This window comes from Magnolia sinica, chromosome 1, assembly GCF_029962835.1.
Source record: "Magnolia sinica isolate HGM2019 chromosome 1, MsV1, whole genome shotgun sequence".
Lineage (NCBI taxonomy): Eukaryota > Viridiplantae > Streptophyta > Magnoliopsida > Magnoliales > Magnoliaceae > Magnolia > Magnolia sinica.
The window spans coordinates 15,697,800-15,721,849 of NC_080573.1; the positions used below are offsets into that span (position 1 = coordinate 15,697,800).

Genomic DNA, 24,050 nt, shown 5'->3' on the forward strand with positions numbered 1-24,050 from the left:
AATGATTCAAACATAATCACCATAAACCATTGTTTCTTAGGCTAAAGGGGTAACTGAATTGATTTAGTTTGTTAATTAAATTATGAACCCTAATTGTCTTGGCTTTTGGTAGGTTTTTATTTAATTGTAGTTGTCTTGATTAGTCAATGGTAGCTCAGTTAGATTTGAGCCTTAGATAAACAAATTACAAGGCTAAACTCAAAGTTTAAGTGATTTGGTGGATTCATTGACTTCCTACGGTTGATTAATCGGATTTGTGCGTTTCTTTATCGGTACCACCCGCGTGTAGGCTCACCTTGAGCATCAAGGGTCAATAAGTGACAATGTAGGTTAATTATATTAAAAATTTTCAAAGGTTTTTTTGAAAATCCAAAACAGTGAAAATCTAAGACATTACGCAATAAAAGCACAAGGCTATTTTTTATGATAAACAGATCATTTGGTAGGCCACATAAAGAGGCCCAGTAATTCAAACACAACTCTAAAGCTTGATAACATCCCAACATATGAGAAGTTTCAACCCTAACAACGATAACAAGGAGAGAGAGAAAAAAATGTTTTTTTTCTTTTTTTCTTTTTCTTTTTCATCTTTTACTTTCGTTTTGGGTCTTTGCAGTCATTATAAGATGATCCACAACTCTTCATGCTTTGAATTCTTTCAAAATTTATAACCATTACTTGAAATCCCTTTACCTATAATAAGAAACATGACTTTTTCTCATGTTTTATATTACAACTAAATTTATAACTGGCTTACAACCTATAATTTGATTACAGGCATATATAATCAACTAAACACCCCTTATAATCTGATTACCCGTAAACATATTCGTATTTAAGATTTTTGTAGGCATGCAACCAACTCAATTTATCTGATTTTTATAATCCCAAGTTCGCCTAATTCAATAGACCAGTATGACGCTCTAATTTGATGGGTTATTTTGGGCTTGATTTCAACAAATGAATGGCTGTTAAACAGTGGCTAAGACCTTCACTCAATATGGCTTTTAGACAATGATTAGTGGTCCCGTAATTTGAATGGTCTAACTTGAATAAATGTTAAGTCATGTGCACAATTTCCATCATGATTGCCCGAAGTATGCATTATGTCTTAATATAAACTAGTGAACCGAATTATTATTTCGGTTGCTTGACCCAAATCCTTGTTTTGTGATACATGATCAATTGATTAACTATAGATTTGGAGACGTTGAGTGCATTGACATCAACCACAACGAGGACATCTTGTTATTAGACACGCCTGAGCATGATCAGATCAAGCACAACCTGCTCCCAAAGCAATGAAGATCTAAAGGCACCATCAGTAAAAACACATTAAAATCACCAAGTTTGGTGATAACTAATAACCAACCAGATTTTACACAAGCTCATTCATGTAAAAAAAATCCAAATTATTTAAGGTTTCTTGCTTAACCCATCCATAGACAAAGCTCCTTGTCAACTCAGTATTAAAAAAAAAAACACATGATTAATAAAATGTTTAGAATTCCTTATAATTTGGAAGGTAGATAGAAAAATACATTTTTCTAATGACCCATTTAAGTAACTGAGTGTGGAGTGAAAGAAAAGAAAAAAGTAAAAAGAATTAACTTTATACGAGGATTACTTGAAAAAGAAAGACTTGAAAGGCCAAAGAACACCATCTCACGTTAGTTCTAATACATAAAGAATTTTGGATAATTTTAATTGGAGTACATATCTACTCAAGCCCATCGAACCACATGTCATAGTCTACCTAACCAATCACTTCCAACCGATCAAGTCATGGGTCCAATAGGTTAGCCCGACCATGAGGATTGCTTGCCACATAAATTAGACCCATCTATCGCTGTAAGTAGAAAAAGTAAATCGGTGGTATCCAAACGGGCGCTGCGTATGCAATTTTTAAATGCTTGTGCTGCCCCATGTACCATTTTTCTGTTGGGTGGTTTGATATTAGAATTTAATTTCTGGTTGGGCTTCTTTAAGTGTGTTCATCCTTGTTTGTTGTCCGTTCTTTTTTCCCAATCAATGAGCTCTTTTAATATAAACTAGTGAACCGTATTGTTATTTCGGTTGCTTGACCCAAATCCTTGTTTGGTGATACATGATCAATTGATTAACTATAGATTTGGAGACGTTGAGTGCATCGACATCAACCACAACGAGGACATCTTGTTATTAGACACGCCTGAGCATGATCAGATCAAGCCCAACCTGCTCCCAAATCAATGAAGATCTAAAGGCACCATCAGTAAAAACACATTAAAATCACCAAGTTTGGTGATAACTAATAACCAACCAGATTTTACACAAGCTCATTCATGTAAAAAAAATCCAAATTATTTAAGGTTTCTTGCTTAACCCATCCAGAGACAAAGCTCCTTGTCAACTCAGTATTAAAAAAAAAACACATGATTAATAAAATGTTTAGAATTCCTTATAATTTGGAAGGTAGATAGAAAAACACATTTTTCTATTGACCCATTTAAGTAATTGAGTGTGGAGTGAAAGAAAAGAAAAAAGTAAAAAGAATTAACTTTATATGAGGATTACTTGAAAAAGAAAGACTTGAAAGGGCAAAGAACACCATATCACGTTATTTCTAATACATATAGAAATTTGGATAATTTTAATTGGAGTACATATCTACTCAAGCCCATCGAACCACATGTCATAGTCTACCTAACCAATCACTTCCAACCGATCAAGTCATGGGTCCAATAGGTTAGCCCGACCATGAGGATTGCTTGCCACATAAATTAGACCCATCTACTTTTCCAGTGGACCGTACCATAGAAAACAATGCCTAACAATTGATTGATATAAAAATACAAAGGTGGCCGATTAAATTATAAATTATCTACTTGATCCTCATGATGGGACTATCTATTGGATGGGTTCTGTGTTGCACACACATCAAAGGTTAGAAGCCACATGGACAGTATTGGTTGGACTTGAGACCTTATCTTTTATTTAAAACTTCCGGTTTAACTATTTAACTTTTTTTTCTTGTAATTTATAGAAACATGTATATACACATATAGCCATTTTTATAGTCTGTTTTGAAGTCCAAACCATATTCCACCCAAACATTTCATTCTCGAATTTTTGGCATTTGTGTCTCTTTTAATTGATTTTTCAATGTTTTTTTATAGAATTAAATGCAAACAGTTCTTGTCATGGTATGCCATTTTGCTAATTATGAACCGTCTAGAAGAGGAATAAATAAAGATGGTCGTTGTTATTGCCTATCAGGGAAAATATTTTCGAGCCAGAATATCTAAATATGGTGGCCCACCTGATGGGATGCTCGGATCTTGTTCACATGTGCCATTTGGGTGCATACTGTTCGTTGATGGGCATGGCCCCAATTAAAGCGGGCAAATGAAATAATGCCAGTGTTTCTAGTGAGGAGTGAGAGTATGTATGACAAGATGGCACATGTTACAGAATTGGACCGATTGGATGTATATGAAGATTCCCGTACTCACCAATCAAGTCAGATAGACCAGGCCATTGAAACGGGAAGCGATCGGCGGGTGTACCACACACCTCCTACTCGGTGGTGTGTTGTCGTTAAGAGAACCCCACCATGAGGTATGTGTTACATCTAAACCGTCCGTCCATTTTGTGAGATAGTTGTAAGGCTTGAGCCCAAAAGTAAGACAGATTCGAAGATTAAGTGGACCACACTGCAGAAAGCAGTGGGAGATTGAATGTCTACCATTGAAATATTCTTGGTGGTCACAGAAGTTTTGGATCAATCTGATATCTGTTTTTTCTCTTCATCTGGGTTTTTGTTACCTTATGAATAGATTGGATGGAAAATAAACATTATGGTGGGCCCTAAGAATGTTTTAACAGTTGGAATCATTGTCGCCACCGCTATTTGTGGTGTGATCCACTTGATATTTGGATATGACTTATTTTTGTGATTATGCTCTAAAATGATCTTGTAAAATAGATGGACGGTATGGATATAATAAATACATCATTGTGGGCCCCACGTAAAATTAATTTCCTTTCAACCGTTGGTGCATTTCAGGAGTCGTGGACACGGGCTCCTATTCGCACGCTGCGTACACACACGTGTGTGGTACACCAGCCAATCCGCTTCCAATGAAACAGGTCCCACTTAATGATTGAACTGGACCATTCACAACTAGCCTGGGCCCAGCCCATCCTGAGCATCCGGCCTAGGTTCAGGACCTGGTCTAAGTTGGGGTGCCCAAGCTCTGGCCCTTAACCGCGGGGTCAACCTAGCTGGGCTGGGCCGCTGGAACCATTGCCACCCCGACTCTGTACTCCTTGTGCGATTAGCTTCACTACGTTTGTTCACAAAACGGCCACATTGTATCCATGGTACACAAGACACATACACATTAATTCAGAACCGTTCAAATCAATAGTGACCCCTCTTATGCATATGTGGGTGGTGGAAAAGATATGTGAGCCCCATCATGATGTTTGTGTTTTATCCACTATCCATCTATTTTCCAGCTCATTCCAAAGCATGAGTCAAAAAACAAGGTAGATCCAAATCTCAGGTGGACCACACCATAGAAAACAGTGGTGATTGAACATCCACCACTAAAAGCTTAGTGGGACCCACTCTAATTTTTATTTGTACCCAATACTTTTTTTTTTTTTTTTGATTAGCTTATTAGTACACACCTATGTCAGTACACACACCACTAGGGATTGATACCAAGACCTCAAGTGTTGAAATTACGTATCTCCACCCAGTCTCCATTTAGTACACCCCCACTGTCAGTTGACACCACACTGTTAGCCACCCCTACTAGGGATTGATACTAAGACGTCAAGTATTGAAAGAAGGTATCTTTCACTCACTCTGCCACTTAAGTATTTGCGTCCAAGACTTGAATTAAGGGTAGACACAAATATCATGCTAATCCAAGCGTTCCTGTCCCCAAGTTTTTAATATTAGGCATTTAATCACTACTGTTTACTGTAGTGTGGTCTATTCGAGATAGATATGTTGACATTGGATGGCAGATCTCATGTGTCCATATACTTCTTCCCATCCATCCGTTTTTAAAGACCACAGTAGAATGAGATTCTTAAAATCAGGTAGATCCAAAACTAGGTAGGCCACCACAAACAAAAAGTGAGGAAAAGATGTCTATTGTCTGAAACCTCCGTGGAGCTGTTTATATGCCATCCAAATCATTTATATAGTTATTAACACTAGATAAAAAGTAGGGAGATATATCATTATGATACAAAACTTTTCTCACCCCAAGTGCTCAATCCCTGCACACCCCGATCCATGGCTCAAGTGGTAAACTAAGTGATAGATACCAGGTTTCGACCCTGAGATCTTGTTATGGATTCCCAGTGGGGGTGGCTAACTCTGAAGTGTGAACTGACAGTGGTTGCACTAACAAGCTAACAAAAAAAAATAATAATAAATCCCTGCTGTTTTTATGTGTATGGCCTGCATGAGTTTTGGATATGCCTGTTTCTTAAATTTCTCTGTCGCCCCACTGCCCCCAGGCGTAGGTATATCTCTGTACCCAGGCACATACAATCCTCCCCCTCAAATTTGGGCTCACGCACATAAAATGAGCTGGCAAAATGGCATTGTGGTTGGGGGTCGGTGCTCTGTGGGCTCCACCATGATGTATATGCTTCATCCATTCCGTTCATCCATTTTTACAGATCATTTTAGTGTATGATGTAAAGAATGATGGGGATGTAAAGGTTATATGGGCCACACCAAAGGACAAAAATAATGAATGGATATTCACAATGAAAATCCTCCTAAGGCCCACTGTACTGTTTATTTGACATCCAATCTGTGGATTTGGTAATAAAAACCCAGATGAAGGGAAAAAATAAATATCAGCTTGATCCAAAACTTTTATAGCCCCCAAAACGTTTTTAATGGTCAAAATTCATTCAACAGTCTCCTGTAATATGGTCCACTTGAGATTGAGATATAATTCATTTTTTTATCGTATCATAAAATGATATATAAAAATAGATGGACGGCATGGATGATACACATACATCATGGTGGGCCCCACAGAGCACCGACCACCAGCCAATGGCTGGTGTCACGGGGAGTAGCCAATCCGTTCCCGGGGGCTCACAGGGTTTTTTCAGAATGGACCTCGGTACCGTGGGGACCACAACCAAAAATCGACGGTTAAATCAGATGGATATGATTGGATGAACAGTGTTCCTTTTTTTGCTTGCTTAAACATCGTACATGCCTTGTGTACGATGGAGCGTACGAGTCTCCACAGTCACAGGTTGTGATGAACCATGCTGCATATAATCAACGGTCGCCTTAATGGTGAATAATTACCTTTTATACTCACTCAGGATGTGATCGTCAATGTCGTTCATCATCTCCAAACCGTTCATCAGGTGCGACCCATTTTGTACAGAATATGTGGATAATGAAACAGATAATCTCCATTCGTGGTAGGCCACATGTACATAAAACGTGAGTCATTTTAATTCCGTAGTCTTTCTTATGTATGTGGCCCACTAACATGCACACCGGACACAGATTGCGTGGTGACGGAAGCGGATTGCGTGATGTGCCACGCACCACCGACTTCCACTGTCCGTTGATGGGTAGCGGATTGGCTGGTGTACCACACGCCAGCTAAACTGGTGATGTATTGACGTCAGCAAGTTCTATCAGTCCCATCATGAGGTATGTGTTATATCCAAACCGTCCATCCATTTTTCAAGATCGTCTTAAGTCTTGAGACGAAAATTAAGACAGATATAAAGATCAAGTGGACCACACTTCAAAAAACTATAGGGGATTGAACGTCTGCCACTGAAACCCTCTTGGGGGTCATAGAAGTTTCGTATCAATACGAATTTTTTTTCCCTCTTCATCCATGTATTTTTGACCTTATTAACAGATTGGATGGCAAATAAACATTATGGTGGACCATACAAAATTTTTAACGGTGAAAATCATTATCTTTGCTGCTATTTTTTGTGTGATCCACTTGAGCTTTGAATATAATTCATTTTTTTCCTTATGCTCTAAAATGATCTCAAAAAATGGATGAACGGCATGGATATAATAAATATATCATTGTGGGGCTCACTATAATGTAGTAGTTATGTCCACATATTACATTCGTTTGGTGAGAGCGCTACTGATTTTTGTGTTTTCTCTTCATCAGTGTCTGTTTGACCTTGTGAACAGGTTGGGTGGTTAATAACCATCATGGTAGGCCCTAACAAAGTTTCATGGATGGGCATCATCGTCCCCACTGATTTTTATGGTGTGGTCTAATTGAGCTTTGGATCTGCATCATTTTAAGACTCATGCCCTAGAATGCTCTACTCAAATGGATGGATGGTTTGGATTTAACAAGTGTATTATGGGTTTATAATGAGGGGGCCAACATAATTTAATGACGTCAGCACACCTAAAAAGTAGCGGTGTGGGCACACCATGCAATCTGCCTCCGGTGATGACCCTGAAACTACCGACTTTCTTAGTGGGAGGTCGATATGGGACCTACCCGGATGCATGCGTTTTATCAATACTGTACATCCATTTTTAAACTTACATTAAACTATAGTCCTGAAATTGAAACATATTCAAAGATCAAGCCAATCACACCATACGAATCAATGGGGATTGAATGCATGCCTGCCACTCAAAACTCTCTGATAACTGCATAAGTTTTAAATCTTGCTGGATTTATGCTTTCCCCTCACTTAGATTTATATGACCTTATGACCTTATAAACAGGTTGAAAGACGAGACATGACCGTGGACCTTAGGAATGTTTGAACGGTAGTGGACATCAATATTGGTCCTGTGATGCGGTCCACTTAGAGTTTTGGATGCACCGGTTACGAGCTCATGGTCTAAAATAAGCTAGCAAAATAGAGGAAGCGGATTGCTTAGGGCCTGTTTGGGAGCGTGGATTTGGAATCCCCTGGATTCGCAACCCCCAGGATTGGAAACTCCCTGGATTGGCAATCCTCTCGGTGTGTTTGGTACCCTTGAGTGTGAATCAACTTTAATTCAAAAATACCTATACATGGTATATTCACAGGGGTTTGAATTTAATTACTAAATCAACTTTAATATCTCTAATTAGTGAGATATATAATTTTTGACACTATGGTTGTGATAAGCCCGCTAAAATATATGTTTTGCTTAAAAGTGATGAAATTCCAAGTCTCAGATGGACTGCAAGCACAAGATCATGTTTGAGTGACTAACCAATGATTTTTAATCGTTGATTGATATGGACAATGTTTGGACAGTGCTGGATAATATTTGGACGGTGCTGATCTACATGAACAATGTTTGGACAGTGCTGATCATCGTTAGTGGGCCATGTGCCCAGTAGAATGATAGTGTACAGTGACATACATTTATACCTGCAACTATTCAAATGATTTTAGGTGTAATCCAAGCTCTCACCTTGGATTACAAACCCCCTGAAAGAGGGGATTGGAAACCCCCTGGATTGGCAATCCCCAGTTGCTTTATGCTACCAAACAACCATGGGGATTTGAAACCCCCTCTAATCCTCTCCAATCCCCTCCAATCCAAGGTGCCAAACGACCCCTTAGTGTAGGATGCACCAACTATATAGCTGGTGTACTGACGTTAGCAAGTTCCATGGGTCTCATTATGAGGTATGTGCTATATCCAAACCGTCCATCCATTTGGTGAGCTCTTCATAAGGCTTGAGACTAAAAATGAGACAGATATAACTATCAAGTAGACCACACTGAAAAAAGCAGTGGGATTAAACGTCTACCATTGATACCCTTTTGGGGTCACAGAAGTATTGGTTCAAGATGAAAAAAATTTTCCTCTTCATCCAGGTCTTTGTGACCCTACGAACAGATTGGATGGAAAATAAACGTAAGGGTGGCCCTGCGAATTTTTTATCAGTGAAAATTATTATCCCTGTTGGTATTTGTGGTGTGGTTCAGTTGATCTTTAAATATGATTCATTTTTCAGATAATTCTTTAAAATGATCTCGAAAAATGGATCAACGATCTAGATATAATAAATACAACACTGTGGGGTCCACATAACTTTAATCTCCTTTGAACCGTTCGTACAACTCGGAGGTCGAGGAGCGTCAGAGGTCATCTTCGCGGAGACAGATTGGCTACTCCCCCTGACACCAGCCCCATGGCTGGTAGTCGGTGTTATGTGGGACCCACTATGATGTATTTGTTTCATCCATTCCGTTCATACATTTTTAAAGATCATTTTATGTAATGGTGCAAAAAACAATAGGGATATAATTCTCAGGTGGATCACACGACAGGAAAACAATAATGATTGGATATCCACCATTAAAATCCTCCTAAGGCCCGATTTACTGTTTATTTGACATCCAATCTGTTTATTAGGTCATAAAGACGCGGATTAAGGGAAAAAATAAATATCAGCTTGATCCAAAACTTTTATGGCCCCCAAAATGTTTTTAATGGTCAACGTTCATTCAACACTTTTTCCTATAATGTGGTCCAATTGAGATTTCTATATATTTCATTTTTTTCTCTCATAACATAAAATGATCTATAAAAATAGATGGACAGCATGGATGAAGTACATACATCATGCTGGGGCCCACAAAGCACCGACCACCGGCCATTTGCTAGTGTTAGGGGGATTAGCCAATCCGTCTCCCGTCTTCGCACGACACATACCTACATCAGCTATATAGCTGGTGTGTAGTACACCAACCAATCCGCTTCCCAAAAAAGATGGACAGCGTGGATAAAATGCTGTAACATCCTGTATTTTCACTGTTTTGGATTTCCAAAAATCTTTCAAATTTTTTTATTATTAATTAACTTATAATATTACTTAATGACCATTAGCACTTAATGATAGTTTAAACACGGGTGGAACCAGTAAAGAACCGCACAAGTCCGTTTAATCAACCGTATGAAGCCAACGAATCTGCCCGATCACCTGAACATCAAGTTTAACCCCATGATTCACTCACATAAGGCCCAAATCTAACCTACCCATTGCTAATAAATCAAGACAATCATAACTAAATTAAAGATCCAACCGAAGCCGAGTCAGACAAGGCCCGGATCTTGGCTAATAGACCAAATGAACCCCATTACTCTTTTAGCCTAAAACCGACGGTTTAGAGTGATCATGACCAAATCTCCACTTCCACTAGTTATAAATAGGTCACCCTATAAATATAGTTAATCCAAACCCTGATCATTGCCCACGAGAAATCTCAATACCTAATTCATTCCAGAAACGCCCCAATTTTCCGAACATGCTCTAGACCGCTCGTTGGTGGGCCATTAGTTCCAAAATCATAGAGTAATGTTCGTCTTACTGGGCTCGACGTCTCCATCACGGGAGTCGGACCTGGGTAGTATCCGCTCAACTTGAGCCGAAGGACGAGTGCATGAGAAGCGCAAATACCCTAAAAAAAAGAGCTGAAACTTAAGTAAATTGAGTCATCCACTCTTATGCAAAGTTGAAGATTTCGGACCATCGGTTTGTGACCAAACTTCACACGTGAAGTAAGGATATTTCTTTGCTCATATCCGTATAGTCGTGGCCCCGATCGACCATTGGTGACCATTGAACAGACTTCTAATCATATCTGTCGATCGGCACATCCAAATGGCGGACCGATCATGTTCATACGTAGATCATCATTAGGGCTAACTATCCTACGGTGTATATCAATGTGTACACCCCATAGTGGGCCCTAGAGCTTAGAAAGACCCTCCCATAGGTCTAGTATAGTAAAAACCCAACACTTTGGGCCATTTTCACCAAATCTGGCATTATAAAAGGACCTCATTTGGGCACCCCCTCTCCCTCAAATGATTTTGTCCTAGAAGAGAGAAGAGGGAAAGGGGAGAAGAGAAGGAGGAGAAAGAGAGAGGAAGAAGAGAGTGAAGGAGGGTGTTGTTGACAGTGGGGCCCAAGGAAGCTCAACCTTGCAACTCTCTATCTCTTTTTCAATAAAATCCCTACACCACAATCACAAGAATCGTTCTGTTGACATCTAGGTAAGATCCCTCATCCATTTTTTTGAAACTCGTGTGTTGAGAAGGGATTGACTTTGAGTTCTAACATACAAGTAGTTGCTTTAGGAATTCCAGCCGATCGACCCCATATTTCTCATTCATAAGTCGTTTTCCAAGTCTTCAACGATCCATAGGTGCGGACTATTATCCTTAGGTGGCCTAGCACCAATTCTATTACGAGTCTAATGATTTTGATTGCTTGGATGCTATATTTGGAGAATCTAGAGGAACCCTAGGATTTAAATGTTTGCTTGAGGATTGTATGGGATTGTTTGCTTTTTAGTTCTCATGTGATATTGTTCGTCTTCTCACATAATTCGGCTACCATGGATGATTACATGTTTTTATCTTGCTTGATCTCTCATACGATGCGTCTTATAGCATGTAAGATTCTTTAATTCTTGTGCATTTTGGTTCTAAGGGATGTAGGAAGTGCTTAAGTTCCTCATCAACAAACACAACACACACACACACACCTTGTTCATGATATTGCTAGCTTTGTTTGCTAGGAGAATCTGAATTGTATGTTGAGAAGTATGAGAACATAATGTTGTGTATGCTAGATGATTCATTGATAGTTGACATGTTATGAGTCACCAACCCACCCTTGGGTTGGTCAGGAATATGAGGAGAGCAAAGGCGACCCCGTTTGTAGGACCGTCTCGAGGCTAACCCATGGATTTGGATGAGTGCGTATGAGCGACAGTAGTTAGGCTACATGGGTCGCTTGCACCCGATGTCGTTCCGTCACATACTTGCCTGGACTCGTGCGGCCTAGTCTACTGGCTGACCAACATTGTTTGCTTACATATGTATGGAACCTGTAACACCTTACAACCGTTGCAGCCCACCGATAACCAAATTGAAATCGATCCACAGTCTCGTGAGCCGAGCATGGTGGGATGAGACACTGTGTCCGAGCTGTCGGCCTACGCTGGGGTGACGCGCCTCCCCGTAGTGACCGCGAGCGATCCCTTTCTCTCGGCACTTCCCATGTGCTTGAAGTTGGGGATGGGGAACCCGACGGGATCAAGGATCGCGGGGTCTCAGCCTCACATATTGGAGGGCACTGGTCTCTCAACCAGTTTAAGGCATTGATACATGTGGTGTATCAGTTTCCCTAACCTACTTTATGGATGAAATTAATTAAGAATTTAGCTAACATTATCATCGCATTGCACTAGCTAGGTTGGCGACTCGACAGTCGAGGTCACTCTGAGGGAGTGTTGGTTATACACGATGGTTGGACGAAGTCGCTCGAGGGAGTGTTGAGACGAGGGCATGCATCATATCATCTATCATGCATATGCATTAACAAGATTAGTTAGGTGTTTCTGAATGATTGTCTTTTATTAAATTCATAATATAATTGATGTTTGTTACGACTTAAGACTAATAGCATCCACTGAGTTGATCACTCACTCCCACTCTAAGACGGTGTTTTAAAACGCCAACCAGACTCTCCCGTAGTTGTAGGTGACGAGGAGTATGAGGAGCCTAGCGGCACGAGCTTAGACGAGGAGGAGCTGTCTTACTCCTAGCTTATGAGCGGTTCTCCATCGGCTTGATAGGCAGGATTTGGATCGCTGACCAGTAGGCTCAGCTTTATTCTTTTGGACGTGTTATTCTTTTGCAGTTTTTGGTTGGGCAACGCCTTGTGCGGCCCATTTATGTTTTGGACCTGTATATATAATAGATCTCTTCCTTTTCAGTAGACTTGTGTGGTTATGCTTCATGTTCTAGGAAATTCCATGCTGTGCATTTAAACTTGATTTAAGCGCATATTAACGAAACCGGTTATAAGTGACCCCGGGAACTCGAAAGTCGAGTGTATACATGACTCTCGATTTTCAGGGCGTTACAAGATAGTATCAGAGCAATAGTTTGAAATCCATTGGGTCATGGGTCATGAACTCACTAACGCGTTTGCTGACTTGAGAGGATACGCAATAGAAAACACAACAGGGACTTAGAACGCTAGGAACCACCCCATACCTTGAACCAACAATTGTAAACGGAGGGTAGGACTTCCAAGGAGTTAGGAATTGGTAGCGAGAGAGGGAATAGTGACGCTAGAGAAGGAGATCCGAGAGTCCTACAGTGCCTTGGCCCGTTCTCGGACAAGAATTTGAAAACTTGACGGCAAGACTCGATTCGACTAACTAGGAAATTTAGTTATTCCAGTCCATTTAATCCCCAAGGAATCGCTAAGCCAACTGAAATAGGTGAGATTATGGTGAATGAAATGGTAAGAGTAACCATATATGCATGTTTAAGGTATTGTCTCTCAATAGAGTATATCCCATGTTTTACAATACATTATTTAGAATGTGTTCAATTAAAGGTAAATTCTGAGATTTCCTTTTCAAATTACACTTGAAAATTCATCATCATAGGATTTGAAAATTCTATATCACGCCTTCCAACACAAGGCTCATTTTGCAAAGCCTATGAAATTAATTTTAGATCACATCCCACACTTATTCCAGATATGTCATTCCCAATCGTGAGTTGCGATTAGCATTGAAATCTCATTTAGTACAGCTTAATGCCACTAGCCAAACGGGCCTAAATCTAAATTTCCTCTCTCCCATCTGTCTCGTTAAAATCTTCACCTGTCATCGCTCTGTTCCTTAATCCCCCCAGTACATTGTTAGGAGCGAGCCAAAAATTGAAAGATTAGGCGAACAAACCCATCGTACTAGACCAAATGGGCTAATACCGGACCAGAATTAATAGTTCCGGCCCATTCAGGGATAAATAAGTAGGGGTGAATGAGAATTTACCAAAAATAGTGAGACTATAGAAAAATCAGGTTTTGACCACTAACCGGGAGGAATCTTGTGAAACCACTAGTCTCATTGCGTAGATCGGCTTCTCCTACCCCAAATTCATATATGGCATGTCACATAATTCATTTCGGTGTGTGAGATGTGGCCATCACAAGGCAACCCTCCAGAGCCCCGGCGCCATAGCGCCCGCTGTCCAGAGCCCCGGAGCCGCCGGCGTCGGAAATTCCTGCAAATTTGGGTCAACTTTAAAAATTTATATCTCCTTCGTTACAATCTAATTTAGGTGATTCAAAAGTCAAATTGAAGATTAACAAGTTTATTTTCATATACAAATAAAGTAAAAATAAAATAAAAATTATAATATGGTTATATTTGGAGTGAATTGACAACTTTGCAAAAATCATTAGTTTTAGATAGTGGTTACTTCTATAAATTTTATAATTTATTTACAACTCCAAATGATATAAAATTTGGTAGGATGACTTAAAACTTGATGGTAAATTATAGTAAAAAAATTTTAAAATAATCCAGTTACTAAAAGTATAAGAAACGTTACAAGATAGGTCCCCTCCTCTCTTTCAATGTACACACGAGTGGGGCCCATTTCCCTTGCTACTTAGAACTAGCTACAGTCCATAAAACCTATATTTACTACTCCCATTACCCTCCACCATCCCTTCTAAACCCCAGAGAAAACTCTTCTACTTCCAATCTTAAAACCCAATCCCTCAACCCACTATCTTCTTCTTCACTCTAACCCATCTCAATCCTCATTCTCTCAAACCTTTTCCAAGCTTTTCTCAATATCAATTTTTCAACTCATTCCTAATCACCTCTCAACTTCCATCCCTCAAATCCATTTTCTTAAACTCATCTCCAGATTCATCCCACTCAACATCTCCCAAATACCTTAGAACCTCGATTATTCCATCATTCTTGAAATTTATGAAACCAATGTGTATTTTGCGATTAACCTACTAGTCATAGGATTGAAACGGTAATTCATACAAAATTTTGTGCCTTTATAAACTTGTTATGATGATCTTTGACCATAGGCATATCGAGAGATTTATTCACCCTCAATTTGGATATAAATTAAAACGAGGACTCTCGTAAACCAAGACCTAATGGACAACCTCATAAATAAGAGATTTAAACTTTCCAATGATGGCTAAACATTTAGATTGATCGAACTACGGAATTGCGGAAGTATACACCTGCGAATCATTCGCGGTTCGACCTATTTCTCAATCCTAGGCGACTACCAATGGACTTACTGCTTTGACCGAGTAGAAGACCAAGATCCACCAGGATGAAGAATGGATACGATGAGCCTTCTGCCCTGGTCAGGTAGATGATCGACGTATCGGGTTCAAGCCCACTACAACCGTCTTTCCGTATTGGTCTAACATTGAAAATAAATATTTTTACTCTTGATAGAAAGAAATCGTCATCATGAATCCAAATATTTTTTTAAAAATAAATAGATAAATAAATTGTAGTAAACCATCATGGTGAAAAAAAAAAGTTTCAAGGGGGTAGACAAAAATGAGCTAAATTAGTATGGATAGTATGCACCTTACCAGGCATATAAACTTGAAATCAATAAAACTTAAGTACATAAAATAATAAAATATTTACTTATTACCCTTGGGCAATTTCGGGGATGAAATTATTTTTAAGGGGGTAGATTGTAACATCCTGTATTTTCACTATTTTGGATTTCCAAAAATCCTTGAAATTTTTTTAATTATTAATTAACTTATAATATCACTTAATGACTATTAGCACTCAATGATAGTTTAAACACGGATGGAACCAGTAAAGAACCGCACAAGTCCGTTTAATTAACCGTATGAAGCCAACGAATCCGCCCGATCACCTGAACATCAAGTTTAACCCCATGATTCAATCACATGAGGCCCAAATCTAACCGACCCATCGCTAATAAATCAAGACAATCATAACTAAATTAAAGATCTAACCGAAACTGAGTCAGATAAGGCCTAGATCTTGGCTAATAGACCAAATGAACCCCATTACTCTTTTTAGCTTAAAACTGACGGTTTAGAGTGATCATGACCAAATCTTCACTTCCAGTAGTTATAAATAGGTCACCCTATAAATATAGTTAATTCAAACCCTGAACATTGCCTACGAGAAATCTCAATACCTAATTCATTCCAGAAACGCCTCGATTTTCCGAACAAGCTCTGGACCGCTCGTTGGTGGGCCATTAGTTCCAAAATTATAGAGTAATGTTCGTCTTACTGGGCTCGACGTCCATCGCGGGAGTCAGACCTGGGTAGTGTTCAGAACCACTCAACTTGAGCCGAAGGACGAGTGCATGAGAAGCGCAAATACCCTAGAGAAAAGAGTTGAAACTTAAGTGAATTGAGTCATCCACTCCTATACAAAGAGGATTTCGGACCGTCGGTTGGTGACCAAACTTTACACGTGGAGTAAGGATATTTCCTTACTCATATTCGTATAGTCGTGGCCCCGATCGACCATCGATGACCGTTGAACAGACTTCTAATTATATCTGTCGATCAGCGCATCCAAATGGTGGGCCGATCATATTCATACGTAGATCATCATTAGGGCTAACTATCCTACGGTGTATATCAATATGTACACCCCCATGGTGGGCCCTAGAGCTTAGAAAGACCCTCCCACAGGTCTAGTATAGTAAAAACCCAACACTTGGGGCTATTTCCACCAAATCTGGCATTATAAAATGGCCTCATTTGGACACCCCCTCTCCCCATACGATTTTGCCCTAGAAGGGAGAGAAGATAGAAAGGGGAGAAGAAGAATGAGAAAGAGAGAGGAAGAAGAGAGTGAAGGATGGTGTTGTTGATGGTGGGCCCAAGGAAGCTCAACCTTGCAACTCTCTACTCCTTCTCCAAGGAAATTCCTACACCACAATCACACGAATTGTTCCGTTGATCATATAGGTAAGATCCTTCATCCATTTTCTTGAAACCCGTGTGTTGAGAAGGGATTGGTTTGGAGTTTTAGCATGCAAGTGGTTACTTTAGGGATTCCGGCTGATCGACCCCAAATTCCTTATTCATAGGTCGTTTTCCAAGTCTTCAACGATCCGTAGGTGTGGACTATTATCCTTAGGTGGCCTAGCACCAAATATATTACGAGTCTAATGATTTTGATTGCTTGGATGCTATATTTGAAGAATCTAGAGGAACCCTAGGATTTGAATGTTTGCTTGAGGATTGTATGGGATTGTTTGCTTGTTTAGTTCTCATGTGATATTGTTTATGCTTCTCACATGATTCAGCTACCATAGATGATTACATGTTTTTATCTTGCTTGATCTCTTATACAATTTGTCTTATAGCATGTAAGATTCTTTGATTCCTGTGCATTTTGGTTCTAAGGGATGTAGGAAGTGCTTAACTTCCTCACCAACCCACACAACACACACCCATACACACACCTTGTTCATGATATTGCTAGCTTTGTTTACTAGGAGAATTTGAATTGGATGTTGAGAAGTATGAGAACACGATGTTGTGTATGCTAGATGATTCATTGATAGTTGACATGTTATGAGTCACCACCCAACCCTTGGGTTGGTCAGGAATACGAGGAGAGCGAAGGCGGCCCTGTTGGTAGGTCTCGAGGCTAACCGATGGATTTGGGCGAGTGCGTGTGGGCGACAGTAGTTAGGATACATAGCTCGCTTGCACCCGATGCCGTTTCGCCACGTACTTGCCTAGACTCGTGCAGTCTAGACTATTGGCTGACCAACCTTGTTTGCTTACATACTTATGGAACCTGTAACACCCTACAACTGTTGCAGCCCATCGATAACCAAATTGAAATCGATCCATCGTCTCGTGAGCCAGGCACGGTGGAATGAGACACTGTGTCCGAGTTGTCGGCCTAAGCTGGGGTGACGCGCTTCCCCGTAGTGACCGCGAGCAATCCCTTTCTCTCGGCACACCCCATGTGCTTGAAGTTGGGGATGGGGAACCCGACGGGATCAAGAATTGCGGGGTCTCGGTCTCACACATTGGGGGGCCTTGGCCTCGCAACCAGTTCATGGCATTGATACTTGTGGTGTATCAGTTTTCCTAACCTGTTGGATGAACGAAATTAATTAAGAACTTGACTAACATTATCATCGCATCGCACTAGCTAGGTTGACGACTCGGCAGTCGAGGTCGCTCTGAGGGAGTGTTGGTCATACGCGATCGTTAGACGGAGTCGCTCGAGGGAGTGTTGAGGTGAGGGCATACATCATATCATCTATCATGTATATGCATTAAAAAGATTAGTTAGGTGTTCCTGAATGATTGCCTTTCATTAAATTCAGAATATAATTGATGTTTGTTACGACTTAAGATAATAACACCCATTGAGTTGATCACTTACTCCCACTCTGGGATGATGTTTTAAAACACCAAACAGACTCTCCCGTAGTTGCAGGTGACGAAGAGTTTGAGGAGCCTAGCGGCACGAGCTTAGACGAGGAGGAGGAGCTGTCTTACTTCCAGCTGATGGACGGTTTTTCATCGACTTGATAGGCAGGATTTGGATTGCTGACCCGTGGGCTCAACTTTATTCTTTTAGACGTATTATTCTTTTATGGTTTTTGGTTGGGCAACGCCTTGTACGACCCATTTATATTTTGAACCTTTATATATACTAGATCTCTTCCTTTTCAATAGACTTGTGTGATTGTGCTTCATGTTTCAGAAAATTCCAGGTTGCGCATTTAAACTTAATTTAAGCATATATTAACGAAACCGGTTATAAGTGACCCCGGGAACTCAGGAGTTGAGTGTATGCACAACCCCTGATTTTCAGGACGTTACAAATGCACACATCAAGGTGGGCCACACACAGTTCTGCGAACACGGAGGTCAGTCCCCACCCAATCCGCATCGTGCAAACGAGTCTTTTGAGGGTCAGTAACTATGCCCAGGGAGATACGATTGATGAACGGCCTGGATCTTGCTCAGGCGTGCCATGTTCGCCCGCTTGAGAGGCTAGTACAAGAAATTGCAGTTAGCATTTTCATCGGGTCGCTCACGGCTGATTTTTTTTCATTTTCTGGCCGGAAGTTCCCGGCAGAAAAAAATGTGCGTTTTGACGACGCGAATTTCCAACTGCAGCTGTTTGCACAGAGCCCGTGCAACAAAGATCTCTGTGGGCCCATCGTTACGTTGTGACATCCAGTCCGTCCATAATTTATTCCAGCTCATATTAGGACCCGAGAAGGATCTAAGCCTTCCAAAACTCAAATGGGCCCCACCACAGAAAACAATGGGGATGGAATGCCACCATGGAAACCTTTCAACCATGTAACCCAATTGGCAAAGTCCGCCTCACTAAGATCGACCGAAAAACATATTGTCGTCTGATCCAAAACTTTGGTGGGCCCCACGAAGGTCCCATTGTTAGCGTCCCAATCTCCTCTTTTGCCCTTGTATGGCCCACGTGAGTTTTGGACCGTCTTATTCGTGGCTCGCATTAACTTGCTCAAATGATGGAAATGATGGACGGACTGGATGTCACGCGCCTTTTTCGGTGGTTTGTTACTGTATCCGTAGGAAACATTGCCCCCGCCAGCCCTTGGATCCCTGGCCTCGATAGTGTTATTGTCAACCGTGTATTCACATGTCACAAATCAAAGGGCTGACATCTTCCAATGTGGTAGATTTTTGATCCAGTCTCCATCCGCAGCATGGCTATCAGATCAACGGCCCAGATCATCAAACCATGCGCCCCGAAAGCGCACCGAATTCCAGGAGAAATTCGCCAACTGTACATGGGCCGAGGACAATATAATTCCTCCACTCATTCAACCCCCTCTGGAAACAAAAAGCCCATTTCATGACTACAAAAAGGAAGGGAGGGGGATCCATGGCTGCTGCTGCCGCTGTTGCTGTTGCTTCCATCGCCGCTTGACAGCCGCTGGATCGGCTCTCTTAGCTACCATCAGGTGGGCCCCGCTTCCCCTTTCAGATTCTTCCAAATCTCAGATAAAAAAAACACATTCCATCCCTCTCTCCAAATTCCAAACCCTCCTTTCCCCATCGTAACTTCCTCTCTCTCTCTCTCTCTCTCTCTCTCTCTCTCTCACTCTCTCCTTTCATCTTCTCTGAGACATTTCATCAAACATGTCGTTGTTGTTATTGTTGTTTGGTTGTACCTGACAGAGTGGGTCTACATCACAGCTTCACTTTCTTCCCTTTCAGTCCAAGTAATACCTGTATTCTACATATAATAGAAGATGGATTTATCTGGTATATGAAAATGCTGCTCCGGCCGCTGGATCTTTTGAACGGATGAGATTCTCTGTCTTCTGATATCTGGCGACGATGTTGAAGATATCCGGTTGTGATGATGGCGAGGATAATGACTGCACAGATTGCTGACGGTTCCGAGAAGATTTTACACGATTGTTTGCCTTTCTAGCGTGCTTTGGATCTTGATTGCGGAAAGGCAACATGTCAGACGCGGTGGCTATGGCGGATGCCATCAAATCTCGGTTTAACTCTCTTGAGCTGATTGGAAGAGGGTCCTTCGGTGAGGTCTTTAAAGGGTAAGTACTCAATTGCGTTCTCTCCCTTTTTTGTCATTGCTGTATTTGCGCTTTTGTTGTAAACACATTCAATAACCAACCAGAGGTTAAAGATCCATTTGATGCTTTATGCAAGAGAATATACCATTTCCCAGATCTACGCTGATTTTTGAAACATACATGCTTCTTGAGAATGGCAATCCCCCCTTTTTCCTGAAAAGTTTGGCACATCCAGTATGTAGAAACTAAAAATGCTTCAAAAAGAAAATAAGAAGTCTGGCGTTTGAAGCAATTATCATTTATGTGGAACACTCTACTTCTGGTGCATTTATTGCAACATGATTGTTTGAAACCGTCTGAAATGGATCCAACGAGTTTGTAGGCTTTGAAATTGTGTTTGAAGTGGATCTTCTTGGTAGGACTTGTTGATGGTCTTATCTTGTGTCATGGCCAGCTACTTATCTCGGCTTTCCATGTGCACTTGAAAGCCGGCAAAACATTTATGGGGTTCAATTTTGCAAAGGAAATTACCAACTTGGAAAAGCAAATGCTTATTGCTGGGGGGCTTCATCACTCTCACTTGGGCGTCACTGGCTGACATGCCAACATACTTTATATCAATGTTCTAGTGTCCAACGAGTGTATTACAAAGGTTAGAAAAGTCAGAGAGAAACTCCCTATGGCAACGAAATGAGAACAAATTCCACTTACTTCAATGGGAGGAATCACAAACCTCTTTTTTTTTTTTTTTTTGGGAAAGGCAATAAAATTACAATCCTAGCACAAAGAGGAGACCCATTCAACTACAAAAAAGCTTCACTTTGTTAGCCACGACCCTTTTGAACGACAGATATTTTGAAAGTGCTTGTTGTTTCTTTCCCCCTAAATTGCCCATCGACTAGTCAACAAAGCCTGTCTCCAAGATATATTCCTCTTCTCCACCTGTGCCATGCCATTAGCAGGTCACCTATTGAAACCGGCAACACCCATGAGACCTTGGACGAGACAAAAAAGCTATCCCAAGTTTTCTGGGTGAACAAGCAAAGCACAAAGAGATGGTCGACTGTCTCCACGTTACTCACACACATGATACATATGTTGGGAATGGCCATTGACCTTTTTGTAGATTGTCTATTTTAAGGCCTTTCCTTCTTCCCACTCGCCTCCCGAAGACCGATTTTTGGCAGAGCCCATGGGACCAAAGCTTAGTCGTCTAAACAATTCTCTCACTTGTTGATGAAGATAGAAGCACTTTATAGAGGGATTAGATTGAGAATTGACCGACCAAACTTTTCCTTTTTCCTCATCATTCTGTTGCAAGCCTCCTTCATTGGTGAGCAACTTAGAAGATACCGCTGTAGCTTCATGAACTCTTCAACTTCCTCATCAAGCATGTTCCTATAGCATGGAAGAGACCACACCACTGCTCCACTACACCGAGAGTAGCATTTAGCAATCTTAACATCTTGATCGGTGGTTAGATTCGCCAATCGATGGAATTCAACTTTCAGAGGAGTTTCCCCTATCCATATATCCGCCCAAAATCAAGTCCTTTCCTTATTGCCTACATCAAAGCATATTCCTTTGCTAAACTTTCCCTTTAAGTTGGAGACCGTCTTCCAGATTCCTGAAGTTTTGTAATGAGAGTATTCTCTAACCTACCAACCGCTGGCCTGACACCCGCCGCTATGACTTCCCTCCTTAAAGCTCTCCCTTCTGACCCAAACCCCCATAACCACTTCCCTTTTAATGCGAGATTCACATCTCTATATCCCTTATACCAACTCCTCCCTCCCCATAGGGCCTATGCACCTCTTCCCATATCGACAAATAAAACTTTTTTCCATTTGAGCCCTCCCATAAGAAATCTCGTCTCAGCCACTCCAATATGTAAAAGACTGACTTTGGGCACCAAAAGAGACATGAAATATAAAGGCGTGTTTGACAATGCTTCTTTTATGAGAGTTATTTGTCCTCCCAGAGACAGATGCTAACACTTTCATCTTGCCAACTTGCAGTCAATTTTTTCAACTACTTTATCCTGTAAGTGCTTTGCTGGTTTCCTTATATAAAGAGGAAGGCCAAGGTAAGTACATGAAAAAGATCCTGTCTTACATCCAAACACCATTTCCATCCGGTTAACCTCTTCTTTAGATCATATGAACCGATAACATCTCACTTTTGGCAATATTAACCTTTAGCTCTGATACCACCTCGAAGGGGGAGAAAATATTAAAAATTTTGACATTTTGAACAATGCTTTGTTGGGAAAATGGTTATGGAAATTTGGGATGAGGAAGGGCATTTCTTATGTGGCTGACAATGGCTCTTTCATTAGATTTTGGGAGGATGTTGGTGTGGTGCCTAGCCTCTTCCGTACGAAATTTGATGCTTTATGGTATCTATGAACTGGAAATGCTATGATATCATAATGTAGCAATATTCGGGGGAAGCGAGGTGTTATGGAATCTTTCCAGCAAAGATAGAAAGTGAAAAATGATGTTTCCTACAAATTCTCACAAAGAAAGGCTTGACAAACAGTGGAAAGTGAGTTTCATGGGAAACAATAGTTCCTTTCCTTTCCATGTATCCAAACAGGCCCTTAGAGAAAACAACCCTCCTCTTGGCCAATATAGTTTTGATTTTGGATAAGCAGAAAGCATGTCTCCACGACCATGCAATGCTGAACGAAGCCCACATGATGGCGTTACAGGAGTTTCTATCGACCATAACACGGAAGGAGACCCACAAGAGGTTTCTTTCGTAGTTCTAGGGGTCTGCACCAAGGAGACCCGTTGTCCCCTTTCCTTTTCCTAATAGTAGGGGAGCTTTCTCCAGAATGTTGAGTAAGGGCCAAACAGAAGGTCTCATTAGTGGGTTCAGAGTGGAAGGGATGGATACTTCGATATCTCATATTCAGTCCACGGACGACACACTTCTGTTTACCGAAGTAGATCAGGATAAAGTGAGCAATTTGTAGACTATCATTAGGTGCTTTGCAGCAGTCTCGGGTTTGAAAGTTAACATGGCTAAGATTAAAATGTTCGGGGTGAATATGGAGGAAGACGAGATTAAGAACTATGTCGATTTTTTCCAATGTTCGACGGCCAGTTTTCCAAACACTTTTGTGGGCTTACTGCTGTGTATCGGAAAGCCCCCGATAGCTTTATGGGACAAGGTCATCAATAGATTTGATTCCTATCTTGCTAGATGGAAATGCAGATATCTATCCTTGGGTGGTCGGCTCACTCTCATCAAGGCAGCGGTGTCTAATCTTCCTCTCATGTCTCTCTTCAAATGTCCAGCGCCAACTTTGGCCACTGTAGAAAGAATTAGATGGGATAGAAGAATTAGATGGGATTTTCTATGGCATGTAAAGGAAGACAAGAAAAAATTCCACCTGGTCAATTGGAAGGAAGTCTGTAAGCATATCCAAGAAGGAGGGGCAGGTGTAAAAGATCTCAAAAGCATGAATCGGGCCCTATTAGGCAAATGGACTTGGAGGTTAGGAACCGAAAATGGAATTCTATGGAACAAGCTGGTCAAAAGCAAGTACAGGTGTTCAGAGGGGGGCTGGTGGACAAAGAATTCCTCCAAATACAATGCTTCGGTCCTTTGGAAAGGAATCTTGTCCATCAAGGTG

General features: G+C 40.9%; 1 protein-coding gene across 10 annotated transcripts in view; it reads left to right on the forward strand.

Moving 5' to 3' along the window:
• The first annotated feature begins 20,072 nt into the window (after nucleotides 1-20,072).
• The window catches only part of LOC131240952 (uncharacterized), a 56,197-nt gene continuing 52,219 nt past the window's right edge, over nucleotides 20,073-24,050 (forward strand). For 3 of the 10 annotated variants that reach the window (XR_009168916.1, XR_009168915.1, XM_058239526.1), the window contains exon 1: nucleotides 20,074-20,428. Coding sequence is in view for 8 of the 10 variants with exons in the window: in XM_058239526.1 (XP_058095509.1) it covers nucleotides 20,334-20,428 (95 nt within the window). In the remaining 2 variants the exon portion in view is untranslated. Of the gene's footprint in view, nucleotides 20,429-24,050 lie in introns of all 10 variants that reach the window. The other 7 variants (XM_058239517.1, XM_058239577.1, XM_058239551.1 and 4 more) reach the window with 5 other exon arrangements.